At 36.1% G+C, this 14,648-nt stretch overlaps 1 protein-coding gene across 3 annotated transcripts in view; it reads left to right on the top strand.

The window, feature by feature from the left end:
* LOC137470748 (triadin-like) overlaps positions 1–12,407 on the top strand; it is a 41,689-nt gene extending 29,282 nt beyond the window's left edge. For 2 of the 3 annotated variants that reach the window (XM_068184373.1, XM_068184374.1), the window contains 3 exons: positions 5,431–5,457; positions 6,549–6,596; positions 11,102–12,407. In XM_068184373.1, coding sequence (XP_068040474.1) covers positions 5,431–5,457; positions 6,549–6,596; positions 11,102–11,160 — 134 coding nt within the window. In that variant the 3' untranslated portion in view covers positions 11,161–12,407. The remainder of the gene's footprint in view (positions 1–5,430; positions 5,458–6,548; positions 6,597–11,101) is intronic. The other variant, XM_068184372.1, reaches the window with a different exon arrangement.
* The last annotated feature ends 2,241 nt before the right edge of the window (positions 12,408–14,648 follow it).

The following is a 14,648-nucleotide window of genomic DNA, read 5'->3' as shown; positions in this document are numbered from 1 at the left end:
AAAACGTCAGAAGCTGAGGATGATACTGAGAGGAAGCTCTTCAGGTCTTTCACCACACGTGCCTAAAGATGAAATGCATTAATGCAGCAGATGTACCTCATCTACATTTGACTGAAATTTTATTCTTTCCAGCTCTGTCGATGGAAGATTTGTCCTCCTGGGATATTAGGACTTATAGTACTTTAAAGAGATTAGTTTTCAGTTCCATCATGCAAGACTGCTGTTTCAACAACTTACATTTCCCAGAGCATTTCTAATGTTTAAGTGACTTTGGGAAAGAGAGAAAGATTGGGATCATTACTAATGATTCCTAAAGGCATGCATCTCAGATTGAAGTTGAAGCAATTCCTCTTATTAAAAGTCATTTTAAAATGTTGGAAATGTCTCTACTTCTTTGCTACTTCTAGTATATTTACACCATTATAAAGTTTTTACCTTCCCTCCTCTCTATTACTTTTTGGTTTTTCCTGTTATATAAAGTACTCTTGAACTGCCAGTTATAAAAAAAGTCTTAAAAAACAAGTTGTTCTAGACAACGTCAACAAAATCCTTCAAAACCAAGAGTCAGCTCATTTTTCAATATGTAGCCCTGAGGTATAAAACAAACCAAGCACCAAAGACACAAACACAACAGCTCTAGGAAAGCAGATAGATAGCTTGGGCTAGAAAATAAAGCCAAAAGAACTATGAGAGCAGCCTGACAGCTTTTTTAGTGGAAAATGGCAATAGGAAGATCAGTCTGTTGCAAGTGAATACAATACAGGCTCTAATATCAATGGTTAAGTATTAGTAATAATTGAAAACCATGGCATTTTATGAGGGTTTGTCTTAACAATTTATCCTATTATCATCCTTCAGCCACTACTGATAGAGTGATCCAAGTAAATCTGTGGAGATGCACAGACCCAGAGGACCATTCCTAGACCAAGAGTAGGAGTAAGAAGATCAAGCTCTCTGCTTCCCTACAAATATTCCAGACAGCCTTAATCACTTAGCATTTCATACTTGTCATGTTAATGTGGTATCATATTTCCTTAATGTTTAGAAACCTGGACAAATATCCTGGAAAATTCTAGGTTTAAGGCAAGCCAGAAATGTAAAATGGATGTTGTAGGGAATTAAGAGATCCTGTGAGGACAAGGCTTGTACAGCATGCAGTGTATTTTAGTCGTATACCAGCTTCCCCTATTTGTGCCACCACCACACAATTCTTGCTTTCTTTATTTTGACTCAGCCATGGGGTAACTCTTGGTCATACTCTGTCAAGGCAATTTTTTAATGTAGAGCAGAGGTCAGGAGGAGCACAAGCCATTTTCTTTCCAGGAATCCTGCTGCAGCTAATCTGTTTTTTGAGTCACTTTTTTAGACATATGCTCAGTAGATTGGCCTTGCAACACAGTCTGCCAACTGTTCATCTAGCCAGAAGAACTTGAATGAGACACGGGCAGATATGACAGATCAGGTCTGCAGATCTAAAAAACTTACGCGAATATTTGACTACTTTGAATGACAAAGAGTACAGACAACAACTTCACAAATGTAGGAAACTGCTCCTTAACAGAGTGGTAAACACTAATAATCCCCTTTTTTTCTGACCTTATTATCTGAATCATGTAAGGAATGTATTTTATTCTGTTTGACTTATTTATAATACAGTTGCTTTACAGTTTGAAAAACCTTGACCTAACTAGACCAGACCTGTCTTATTTAAATTATGCACAATGATGCACTCTTATGTTCTTGAAGCTTCAATTTGGGATAAATGTCCACTAATTTGTCTAAAGGACAAATAGTTTGTTTGCCCATAGTTCAGGTAGAATGAACTGATATTAAATAGGGAAATCAAATTTTACCTTTGTCATGATTCATAAACTGGAAGGTATACAATTCAAATTTGGATAGTTCTATTAGAAGATTCCTGTTATCTTGATCTTCTTCTTGGCCTGTAATGTAGTTACAGATTAACATTATGTGTGTGTATTCATACAATGTCCAGTCCAAAATATGGCAAAGAATCTCTGTGCTGGCTTTAATGGGAAATAAACCAGGCTCTTACATTGTCTAATGGAAAGTAAACTTCTTATTTATAATACACCTGTAACTATCTAATTGGAAATAATTTTCCCCAGCTACAGCATGTGTTATTATTCTGTTTTTCTTAACTAAAACAAGTACTTCTGGCATAGCTTTTATTTCCTGCACAACATATTCTTTTCTTACAGAATGTGCACACTCACAAATGTATTTGCTGTCTGAATGGCAAATAACTGTTACCCAGGTGGAAAATAGACATTATAATCAAAAAGCACATTCTGCTTTTAGCCTTACCAATTTATCGTTCAATAAAATGCAGAATTTCATTTCTGAACCCATATGAGAATCTAATTTACAAAAATATTCCATATATAATTAATACCCTTGCGGCCTTCAGAATAGCAGGCAAGTAAAAAAAAAGTTGAAGTTAAAACCAGCAAGATATCTATGAAGCCTCTTTTCCAAGTTTAATTTAGAATGGCAGAAAAGACATTCCAAATTTTTGCTGAGAGTAGAACCATATAATTTCATTGATCCAGTTCTTATGTAGCTTCAAATACTTCTTGAAAAATCCAACTGTTTTCATTCTATTCAAATCTGACGTCCTCTAGTACAATTTAAGTATTAAATAAATGAAGATAAAACACTTACTTAGGACTGAATTTTCTACCACTGTGAATAAGTACTTTTTTACCCAGCAGGTAGTCCTGTTAACTAATGACATCAGAACAACGATTTGAAATGAGACCAGGAGTTGATTTAGCTCAACACCCTCTCGCCATCAGTGGCCAAAACAAAAAATGCTTGTTTGCCCTTTCAGTGCAAGATACTACATGAAGTGTGTGTGATTCCCAGAGCTGCATAACATAGCTTTTAATTTCTCACCCTTTAGGCTAAATTACATATATCATTACACACTTTGCAGAGTCTGACCTGGACTATTGTCTTGCCATTTTCACTAAGTAGAATAAAAATCAAGGTATCCATGTTATAGATAATTGTGTTACGGTAAAAATGAATTTAATGATCTTGGGATTTCATTTTTTAACTATCTGCTTAGTCTGTACATCATTTGAGTTGCATTTTTTAATGAGATAATGACACACAAAAAGGATAACATTAATATTGAATTGAATGAAATCACAGTTAGCAAAACATACAGGTTTATTTTTATGGCCCAAATACCATTTCAAAATTTCACCTTGGTGTTTTGATTTGGCTTTTTTTATAGAAAAAAAAAATATATATATATATTTTAGAATAACCAACACTCTAGAGACTTTTAACTTTAGAACATCTACATTATTTCATCCAAATATCTGGTAGAAATATCTCTGAGTTTTATGCCAGAAATAAGGAAGCTGGACTTTCAGGCAAAGCACAGATAGCAGTAATCTGAGTCTTCAATCTGTCTTGATGCCAACATTATACAAGTGTGTCTAATTAAGGCCTCCACAGAAAAGATTAAAAAGGACAACAGAGATATTTTCACAAACTTCAGGGACCAGACTTTAGCTGAGTTCCTATTGCTTTAAATATTCTCTGTGATTGATATTTACCAACCTAAAAGGGGAAATAACTGTATTGGCTTCACTGGAAAGTTAAGGAGTAATGGTTTTGTTTTGATTTTAGCCAAATCTTAGATAAGGATATTATTACAAAAGTTTGCTTGTAAAATTTGCTAAGCAGTGTCAGTAGAGAGTCCTTAAATTAACACTGTTCATATGTGGCCTAGCTCTGATTATTTTGGGTGATTGGAAGAGTTATATGACACATATAACTGGAAGAGTTATATGACACAATATTCTGTATTAGTTATATAAGTCATTATATTAGCTAATGGTTTAATGTTTGATTTGATTTCAATATTTACTTTGAAATTCCTTTTTGAAAATTGAAATTCATATTTCCTGAACATATCTCACTATGTCTTTTGGCACAATAAAAAATTAATTTCCTCTACAAATTTCTGACATATTTCACGGAAAATCAATTGCAATAGAATTTGCCTCAGCTTATGATGCTTAGGGAACTATATTTTGGTTGGTTTTGCAGTGTTAAATGAGCCTAAATTTACAAAAATATTTACTCACACACATAAAAATAACAAATGTGTCTTTGTCCTAGGACATTTTTTTTCTTTTGAACTCCTATTTCTGATTCCTCAGTTCGGAGCAAGCATATACACTTACTTTGTATCTTTACTCTTTATTACACACAAAAATGTTCCAGGTTTTTTTGACTTTGTTCTGTACACTATCTACAGTTGCTGTCTCCTTAAATGCACAACAATAACTTGGATTAAAGATTGGATATAAAATGGAAGTGGATTTTATACTGCAGGGAAAACAAGTGAAACAGAAACGCACATGCACAGCAGTTTTTGTCCCAAGTGGGAGCTGGTGAGCTCAGGAGTTCAGTGGATCACAGCCTGGGAGCTCACAGCAGCAGTTTTATTGCTTGTGCTGCTGGGGCTGCAAAGGCAGCTCATCCCCCACCCTGCCACATCTCTCTCTGGGATTACTCTCTCTCACACACAGCAGACATGCAGTGGTAGAGCCTTTTTTCTCTTGAAAACAACAGCTGCATAGCAAAAGTCAAGAAGAAAAATCCAGCTGGAGGGCTAGGTCTTGGCATTTCACTTCCTTCTGCAGAACCAATAATGACATTGGGTACAGCTGACAAGCTCTCTATTTACCTGAGGAATGTTGTCTTAACATCCGTGGAAAGTATTAACTTGGTTTTCAGCTTTATTTTATCTGGGATTTTTTTTTTCTGAAAAATGCAGAAAATGAAATGGCACAAAGTTTAGAAGTTGCAGCAGTGAAATTCTTTTGTTTCAAAGTGGCCTAATGAAGTCATTGAACATTTTTAACTCTCTTTCTGCTTCTCGGAGTATCACTGAAGCCATCTGAAATTCATTGTCCTCATAGAGGAGGTGCAATTGTGAGGGACTGTCATGTTTAGACTGCCCTAGCTGTTGTTTCCTCACTCAAACTAAAATTCATTTTCTGTCTTTGTCTAGTAGAGACCTTATGGTCTGAATTTGCCCTGTCTCTTAGTGGGCACTCGGTAATCTAAGCACCTTACTTAGCCAGATAGTTTCCCTAGTTTTGGTGTACAGTCAGTGTTTAGTGAGGGTGACTCAGCCCTCAGAAGAGGTGCAGAACTTTCCAGGGGTGCTTATACCAAATTTTAGCTTAAATGAGGAATTCAGGGTGCCTGTGTTGCTTAGCTAAGTGTCCCATTTATGCATCTGGGGTTGGCAGTGTAACTGTTGCACACTTCAATACAGATTTCACTGAAATTTTATGTCTAAAATGCCACTAAGAAATGAACTAAATTCTGTATCACAGCGACAAAAATATTAAAATACGCCTTTTTGTTTACTTCTAGCTTCCTCAGAGAACCCGCATGAACACAGTAAGTACCAAGGCAATATAGAATATTGCTATTTTAACTTTCAGAAGGAAGGTATTTCCTTATTTTTACAAAGTTTTAGCAGCTTATGGTGGAATTCATCAACTCAAACCCACACAACACTTTGACTTGTGAAACTGGTTTCCAATGACTTGCTCTGTTAATGCAGGACCAGGTGTGTTTGACAGGTTCCAGGTTGCATGGAAACCGTTTTCCAATTCAGCTGAGGCCCACCTATGCCTTTTGTCTCCATGGCATCTTCGCACTGGGAAACAATCAAGGCGACCACAGATGGAGAAGGGTCCCTGCAATTTTCTGGCCAGGCCTCTGGTCCAGGTTTTAGAGGTTTATTTCTTGGTATGCTGCAATGGTCACCTCGTGCACAGCTTAGACGTCACAGCTACACATCAGAATTAAACGTACTTTTAACATTCCTCTGAAATATTTTCTGTCTCATAATGTTGGGATTTGGATAGCACAAAGTTTTTAAACAGCATAAAATTGCATACACATTGTATTGTAATATGGAATAATATCCATTATTGTTAGTGCCTCATAATATATTTATGGGATCCCCATACCAGCTAACATGAAGAAAATTATCTCTAGTCCAGACAAATCCAGGAGAAAGAAAAACATGGAAAACTTTTTTTTTAATTTTCCTTTATGCAGAATACTGAACATTTATTTGTCATTCTTCACAAGAAAACCCCACTTCTGTTATAATAAAAACTGCCATCATTTCTTGATGTATTAAACATCAAGGAGAATTTTTCTATACAGAAGATCAGTGACAGCAATCACAATTAATACTAGAAGCAATTAATCATTTTAGAAATTCCATTATATTTCTAAAAATCCACAGAAAATAATTAAACCACATTAAAAAGTAAAACAATAATTTTCATTAATTTTAATTTTATAGGGAAAAATAAACATCATTTCTTGAGAATTATAGTTAACAAAAAATTCTTCACAAGTCTAGTGGAAATATGTAATGCAAAGTCATCTTTTAAAACTACAATGAGAATCTTTTATTTTTAAAATCTTCTAAAAATTAAAAAGCCTTCTAATGTAGGGGTTCTTATTTTCAGAGCATGAACATGTTAAACGTGAAAAAGCTGTCTCTCAGACTAAGCCAGGTAGGTTTGGTAAAGTAACCTGCATTTACAGCCAGCTCCACTTAATAAGGATATGTGTGGTCTGCAAAACTTGGACACTTCCTTGAGCTAGGCACAGATGTTTTGCTTTGTGCCATTGGGTTTTTTCAGTGTCTTGGAGAGGAACAAAAATGAGGGTGACATTTAATAAAAAGGATTCGGCTGTCAGTTTTTGACTGTTCTTCTGACTTTTCTCACTGGTGTAGTAAAAAGCATTAGCAAAACCCATTTCCCAGAGTGTGAGGAAGGAGTGCTTTAATTCCCTGCACTATATCAAAGATGTGCACTGGGAATTAACCCTTCTCAACCCTTCCAGTTAGTTATTACATTAAGTGAGTGGGGGCTGCCCAAAAAGGAGAAGCTACAATCTCATTGAGTACACACTCTGCAGTAGAGTCAGCCTCCAGCTCCTGAAACTCAAAAGTAGCAGGAGCTGAACTAAGAATAGCAATACTAATCCTGGACTGACTGCGCACTCAGGTAAACTGTAAGTAATATTTGGCTGCAGTAAGCAGGACAAAGGGTCCCCCTTTCAAACCAGAGCCCTGTTCTAATCATGTTTTTTGAGTAGGAAGGTACTCAAGGATCCACAGCTGGGTCTGGTGTGAATTACCAAGACTAAGAGAGTAACCTCATAGAAAACTCAGCTACTGATGCTCAGCTTACATCACTCCTGAGTAGTTTTCCCATCCCCAGTCCAGAAGCAGTGGGGCCTGGAAAGCAAGTATCCACATCAGATTGACCTTTGCTGGAAGTGCTGCTGTTTGAACTTCATGTTGAAATGAAGTGCTCATGAATAAGTGATTAAATAAACCATTTAAACCTTATGTGTTCAATGACAAGCAAGCAGGCTTTATATTATCACTTTTTTTCCTTTTTTTTTTTTAAGAAATAATTTATCTTATGTATTTAGTACTTTTCTCATTCATTTTTCTAATGTACAATATTCTACCTTGTAAGTTAAATATCTTCATAGTCATTTTCAGGTTTCTGGAAGCCTTAAGGATCTGATTTAGTGAAGATGTATTGGTTTTGAGTCAATAGGGAAAAAATATTTCTCTTCTTCTTTCTAAGTCACATAAGCCAAGCTTTTTATTTAACTTATTGATCACTTTTTGAGTATTAACAGCTAGCAGAATGCTTCAGGCAATAGGTGAATTCATCCAAGGCAGGAACGAGGAAGCCAAGCTTGGTGGCCACAGTGGTAGCCAGAAAGTGGGTTGCCTGGATGGGTGATGTGACCACTCACCTTTCCTGCTAAATGAAATCAGTCCTGCTGCACAATTAGCCCAATCTCGTCCACATAGCAGCAGCAAAATAAATTGCCTTGGTAGGGCATTCTCAAACATCAGAGCACTGTGTCACAAACCAGTATATTGGACTGATTAGGATTTTACTCTTGCATACTACAGTACACTCCAGAGCCCAAGCCCTTGGTATTTAGGTGCTTGAAGGAAAAAAAATAGGAAAATGCTTGCTAAATTTCCTTTAGCATAAAATCTCTATTCTCAGATGATAAATGGTTGCTTTGGAGAACAGTGGCTGTTTTGAGTTTCACTTGATGACTGAAAGTATTAATCTGCAGGCACTGGTGGTAATAGTGCTTCTGCCTGCTGTGTGCCAAGGCGTGCTCTTGAGCTAACAGCTTGAATTATAAAAGCTTCATTCTATACAAAACAGTGGCCTCCTTTTTCACCTTGATTCAGTGCAGCTTCAAACCATTTTTCTTATGCTTCCTGCCATCAGACTTACAAGTATCACATGACTGAAATACTACAGAATTTCAGAAAATATATTGATCCCATAGGGAAAAGTTTAAATTAGAGTATTCTGTGTGTGTCAGTGAAAGCAAGCAAGCAAGGGAATTCATTCCTGATGTAATTCTGCTGAAACTGCCTGCAATACACAGAGAAATTTTTACAGCCTTATTTTTTCCATTTAAATTAGGTATATCAGAGAAAAAATTAATATTAATGCTTGTAGGACTACGAAACTAGAACCCTGCAGAGCAAATAAATTCTCTTAAATGGAAGATTTAAGAATTTTAAACTTTGGGCTTGCTCAAAATCAGTATTTTTCTTAAATATTCATAACATTTATTTTTTACTCTTTATAGCTTTATTAAGTCCTCAAATTTGTTTAATTTTTTATTTTAAATACTCCCCATGGCAAAAAAAGAATACATGAAAAATCAGAAATATTACTTCTGTTATTGGCAAAATAATACATTGTATCCTCATCGTATGTTTTTCTCTACTTTTCCTCATAATGAATGTGGTGAACAGATCAATTTTATGAAGCTTCCTGATGTCTTGAAGTGTATTCCCTTATAGAGACTGTTCTCCTTAAGTCTGGATATTCTACTCCTTCAGTTTCCCTTCTGGCTACAACCAGTGGCTGGAAACTCAGAGAAAAAGCCAAGCAGCCACCACCTATAATTCTGCCAGGGTGTTCTCCAGTGGAATCAGCCGACCAATATTTGCTGTGTGGTTAGGTTGCAGAATAGGTAGGTGAATTAATACCAAAGAATTACTGTGTTCATTCCCAGATGAATGCAAATCCACAGGCCTGTCCAATTTTCAAGATAAATTCATTCTGGGAAGAAACACTGCCCCTACTTCCAAATGAATCAGATTTGCCATCCACTCACAAACTTATTTCCTTATTTCCTCACAGACTTGTTATCCCAGAATTACAAAGCAAATATTGCTGTACATTCTCAACAGAATTAGGAAAGGAACAATATCTTATTTAGTGTTCAAAAGAGTCAGGACAATATCCAAAGAAAGAGAAGCCTTTTTATTTTTACATGTCATTAATCCAGGGCACGTTACAGGGCCTTGGTGTAAAGGCAGCATACCAGGTTTTCTTCTGTATTGGTACATAGAAAGTTTAATGTCCCCAATCTAAATTAGTGAAATGCACTACTGTATGTTAAAGCTCCTCTAACATCAGAAAAAGGACACTTTCACTCAATAAGTTGCATATTCAAGCTGCTAGTTGTGCTATAAAACATTTCTAGTTCCACAGGCATTCACAGCATGGAGATGAGATTTTAATTCACAGCTTTCATAAGAAACTGACAGTAACAATAACTGAATAAGGAGGATAAAAGTGCCCTAAACTTAATACAAATGAAGAGATATTAAATTGACACATACCAGAAAACAAATGAAAAGCATAGTAATGCAGAGCTGTGTTTAATTTACAAATAATAGAAAATATTAGTAATTAGAGAGGTTTATCCCTCCCTATATTTGACCCCATCAGTACTGATTTTCTTCCAGAAATAGATCAAACAAGCAAGAGAAGGGGACCAAGAGATATCTGCCCAACCTGATCTCCACAGTCATTGTCAGCTTTGATCTGATGCCTTCCAGAGGTCTTAGTGGAAAGGAAGGTTCTAGAGGTGGATGGCTGCAAACTGCTTTCAGCAAGAGGAATGGCAAATACAGTCTCACCGTGTCTTAAGCATATTTAAGAAGAATTTAGGAATGTATATGATTGTTGAAAGGTAGAGTTTAGGAGAGGAGCTTGAATTCAATTATGGAAAAAGACATAAAACTGAGTAGAGCTACAAAAGAATGAGGCAGGGTGAATTTAAAATAAATCAAACTGGGCAGAGTAGAAATCTGAACATAAACATCTCAGTTTCCACCTGACTGGGATGTTGGGAAGGTAAAACAAACCCCACTTGATAAGAAGGCACAATCCCACCAACTTACTTGAGAAGAGGAAGTTCAAGTCTGGTGGCCGATGTTGACATGAGTCCACTTCATCTGAGAATTGTGCTGAGCAAATCCACAGGCAGCCCAAGAGCATGTGGGCTTGGGCAGTTTTTCCCATAAGATTAGCAGAAGTTCAAGGCTGCTCCAAGGTCTTGTGACAGATGTCCAGCTAAGTCTAGGTAGGCTTGTCCAGTAGCAGGTGGTATGGACTGGCATTTCAGACTGCCCCATGTTTCCTCTGTGATCTGTTGTGTGCTTGGGCATCTCCACACCTTTTTCATCTTCAGAGTGCAGACACAGGTGGATACCTCCACCCACGTTTGTAGTTAGGCAGTCTCTAAAGTTCTAGAGGGCATCTAGACATTCTTAGTGCTGTTTAACACCAATATACCAATCTGTTGGACTTAGACACTCACTCACACAAGGTGCTGTTGGCAATGATGTAATGGATGCAGGAATAGGATGGCCTCCACCTGAGTGCCTGCCTGAAAGATGCTGAAGGGTATGTGGCTGTTTTCCAGCAGCTGAGACATTAGGTACAGTAATTTACTTTTTCCATGAACATGATCTCACCTTGCAGTCAGAACTCATAATGCCTACATGCTGTTTTACAGTGCTATAATGGGATAATGATGCTGTAGACATGCATTTATGTTGTCATTGTGAACCATATGCATAATATCACCTATAGAAATATTTTTCCAATTATATGAACCTATGCTAACACATTGTGATTTTAATGATGTTTTCACGATACAGAGGAGAAAATGAAACAAGAAAAAACTACTCCCACTGAAAAGTCAGGTAAGGATAAGTAATTCTCTCCTGATTGATGCAGGGGGAGGGGGCCATTAAACACTATTCAGCACTCATCTAGCGTAGTATACTTGCATTGCATTATTTTTTACAGTGTTTTGAAATATGTAACTGATAACAAAGCAAAACCAGCAGAGTGGAAATTGTAGCTTCTGTTCTACTAAGAATTGCCTTTCCAATGATGAAGACAGGTCAAGGCCTTTCAGTTCCTTAACTGCTTGTTCCAGCCTCTCATTAGCCAGAGCTGGGCTAGTGAAATGAGGTATAGCTTTAAATCAGACCTCTAAAAGGATCCCAAATATGAGGATAAATTACCAGATAGATTAGAACTTTGGATCCTTCCTATGGAGAAAATGTTTTTGGGACTAAACTCTAAATCTTTGGGTTTTATCTGTGATTAAGACCGTATAGTTTTTAAATGTAATGCTGACAGGAAAAAAAAATCAAGTGACAATGCGTGTTCTAGAAGCTGTGAAGAGTCAGACAAGGAATTATAACATTCTCATCAACACTGACAGTCAACACAAAGCTGTCTAAACTTTAGGAGTTCAAATGCTGTGCATCCCTGCACAAGTAGGGGAAGCTAAGAACAAGTGAGAACTAAAAAGAAAGGGGCAAAAAGAGTATATTTTTCTTCTTCTTTATGTATCTAAATATTACAATTTCACCTCTTTTGTCTTCTGTAGCCCAGGCAAAGCCAGCAAGTATGTTATTCTTATCTTAATCAGAAAAATTCCTTTAAAATTGTTGGACATGTGTATCTTTTTTTTATTTTTACATAAGGAAGCATGCCCTTGGGAATTTCTAGTTTTGCTTAAAATTATAGAGTCTTTATCACCATGTCTACCATTCCTTTCATTTAACATACTGTCTTGTCATTGCTATTTAAAAGCCCATTTGACATAACCAATTGCTTCAGTGCAGGAGCAACTTCATTCTATGCTTCCCATATCAAAAGACCCATCAACAAAAATTTATATAGGAGTTACAAGTCTTTTAAAATCACTATTAAAAATTACCTGGATTGAATAAATCTTCCTGCTAAGTTAAAAAAAGAAAAATAGAAATTAATTTAATATAACTGCATCCTGAATTCTTCTCAGTCAAAAAGGACTCAAGAGAGTCAATACCTTAACTTACCACATAGCCTGCTTGTTGATTTTCTATACCTTTGACACATTCAGAATGCAGATTCAACTACAATAATAATAATGAAAACTGTCATTATTTGCCAAAATAATTTAATGATAAAAAAACTCAAGATATGGGAAATGAATCACTCTTCATTGAACTAATTTTTCATTCATCCTTCAGAAAAGCATTTCCCATTAGAAATTCCATATGATGTCTTCATCTCAGCATTTCTCAACTTGTCTCCCCACCTGAAATCACAGTTACTAGGAGTTCAATAATTCATTTGAGTAGCAGAAAGGCTGAGGCATATTGCCCTTTTTTCAGAGACCATTCACATTTTCAGCACTTTCCACTTTACAGTATGCTTTTGGGTCCTCATTTCTCAAAAGGAAAGTAATGCACAGTCCTTGAGCTGTGGGAACATCACCTGGAAACAAGGCCAGCAGAGATGTCCATTGATTCCACAGCCATAAAATGTATTTTGGCCCCAGTTTCCATCACATAGCTGCTACTGTGCTATGAGATCTGTGGGGTGGAGTTTTTTCTAAGTCTGATTTTTGTTTGCTAGAACTATTTGAAAAAAAAAAAAAAGCTTCTTCAACTTTCCTATTTCCAGCAACATAACATAAATTATTATTTTTTCAGTAATAATTATGAAGTAGAAAGATGGGAGGAGGGGTAGGGAAGCAGACATGTGGAGATGAGATGCATTTTCCACACCTAAATATAATTTATTCATATGTAATAGTATGTGTCTAAGACTTTGGAAATTCCACTCAAGTATATCTGAATCAAGAACAAAGGATGAGTGAATGGTTGCTCTGAATGAGTTTACTCTGCACTCTCCTTTCCAATAACCAAAACTGAAAATAGATAAAAGTTACATTTCAGAAATTACAGAAGACCCTACTAACTTACTTCTTCCTTAAGACACATGCATGACTCTTAGTAGCATTAATAGTAGCTATATTTGTGAAGGTATGTGCAGTACTAATGAACTTTTGTGGCAGATCCCTCAGTGGATAATCTTTTAATAACCCTTCATTTGTGGGTTTCTTTTTCAAAATAACAGCATGAAACAAGAGAAGGGAAATGCTTAATTCTGAAAAACATACATGCAATCCTTCTTACTAAAAAAAAAAAAAAAAAAAGAAAAATGTAACTTAGAAATATTATGGCAATTTTTGTTATTCTGTTGGTTTTTTTTAGAGCATGAAGCAGTTAGACATGAAAAAGATGTCCCTCTTACAAAACCAGGTAAGCGCTCCTGCCTTTTATTTTACATATTTATTTTGAAAATGTTATTTAAAGAAATAGTGAAATACAATTGCATATGACAAATGTCAAAACGGTTGTCCTGTGATCTCTTTTGATGTATAGAATGGCCCTGACATGCCATTCCACAAACTGAGTAGCACAGTACATACTTGTAATGCTGCTCATCATTTTAAGATACAGATATATGTACACATGAAAGGTCAAATTTCTGCCTCTGTAATTCCATTGATGTCAAAGGCGTATGTCAGCAAAGACTTTGAACTGCTTTCTGAAACTGCTTACTTTAAATGGTTCCATTTTGCTAATTGTCTGTGGGGGTCTGCCTTTTATATGGACTTCACAAAACAGTTAACCTCCCAGGATGAACAATACTTAAATTTTCATCCATTGCAGGCATCATATGATATGGGATTTAGATCTTGATCGGCACCCTCCATAATCTGTGGTAAATGTCTCTGCTATCACAGCTCATGCACATGACAGAGCAAAATTGATGCTGGTATAGGAAGGAGCATTGTTCAGTTTCACTGTAGACTATCATCATGGGTTTAAAAGATGTCTGCTCCATGCTTCTTCATGAAAGAAAATAAGTGAAGAATTAAAATATTTATTGTTAATATTAGTCATCCTTAACTCTAGCAAAACAATTACAGTAAATGAGAGCACCCCTACTAATATCATTCCTTATTATATTGTTATTAATTACTGTGAGATCAGTAAAATTGTGTTTTGATATGTGGAAACATATAGAACAAATAAAGCCATTCTCTGCCATAACAATATTATGCCAAACCTGACTGTTTTGACCATTTTTCTTTCCTCTTTTTGCTTCCCAGTGAAACCGAAAAACACTGCAAGTACGTGTAATGACTTATTTCTTATGGAATACAAGCCTTCTTTTCAGATGCATGTTCTCTAAATTTGCATTTTTGCAATTTTGTCATGTTAGACAATGCTATTTTCTTGCTTATACTACAGATACCCTTGTATTCTGTCTGCTTACTGGCAGCCAAACACAACAAAATCAAGCACATTTATAATGCAATATTGTGAAGATGCAAGATTCAAACTCTGTCTG

Source organism: Anomalospiza imberbis, chromosome 3 (genome assembly GCF_031753505.1).
Source record: "Anomalospiza imberbis isolate Cuckoo-Finch-1a 21T00152 chromosome 3, ASM3175350v1, whole genome shotgun sequence".
In the NCBI taxonomy this organism is placed as follows: domain Eukaryota; kingdom Metazoa; phylum Chordata; class Aves; order Passeriformes; family Viduidae; genus Anomalospiza; species Anomalospiza imberbis.
This window is presented reverse-complemented; position numbering and strand designations above follow the sequence as displayed.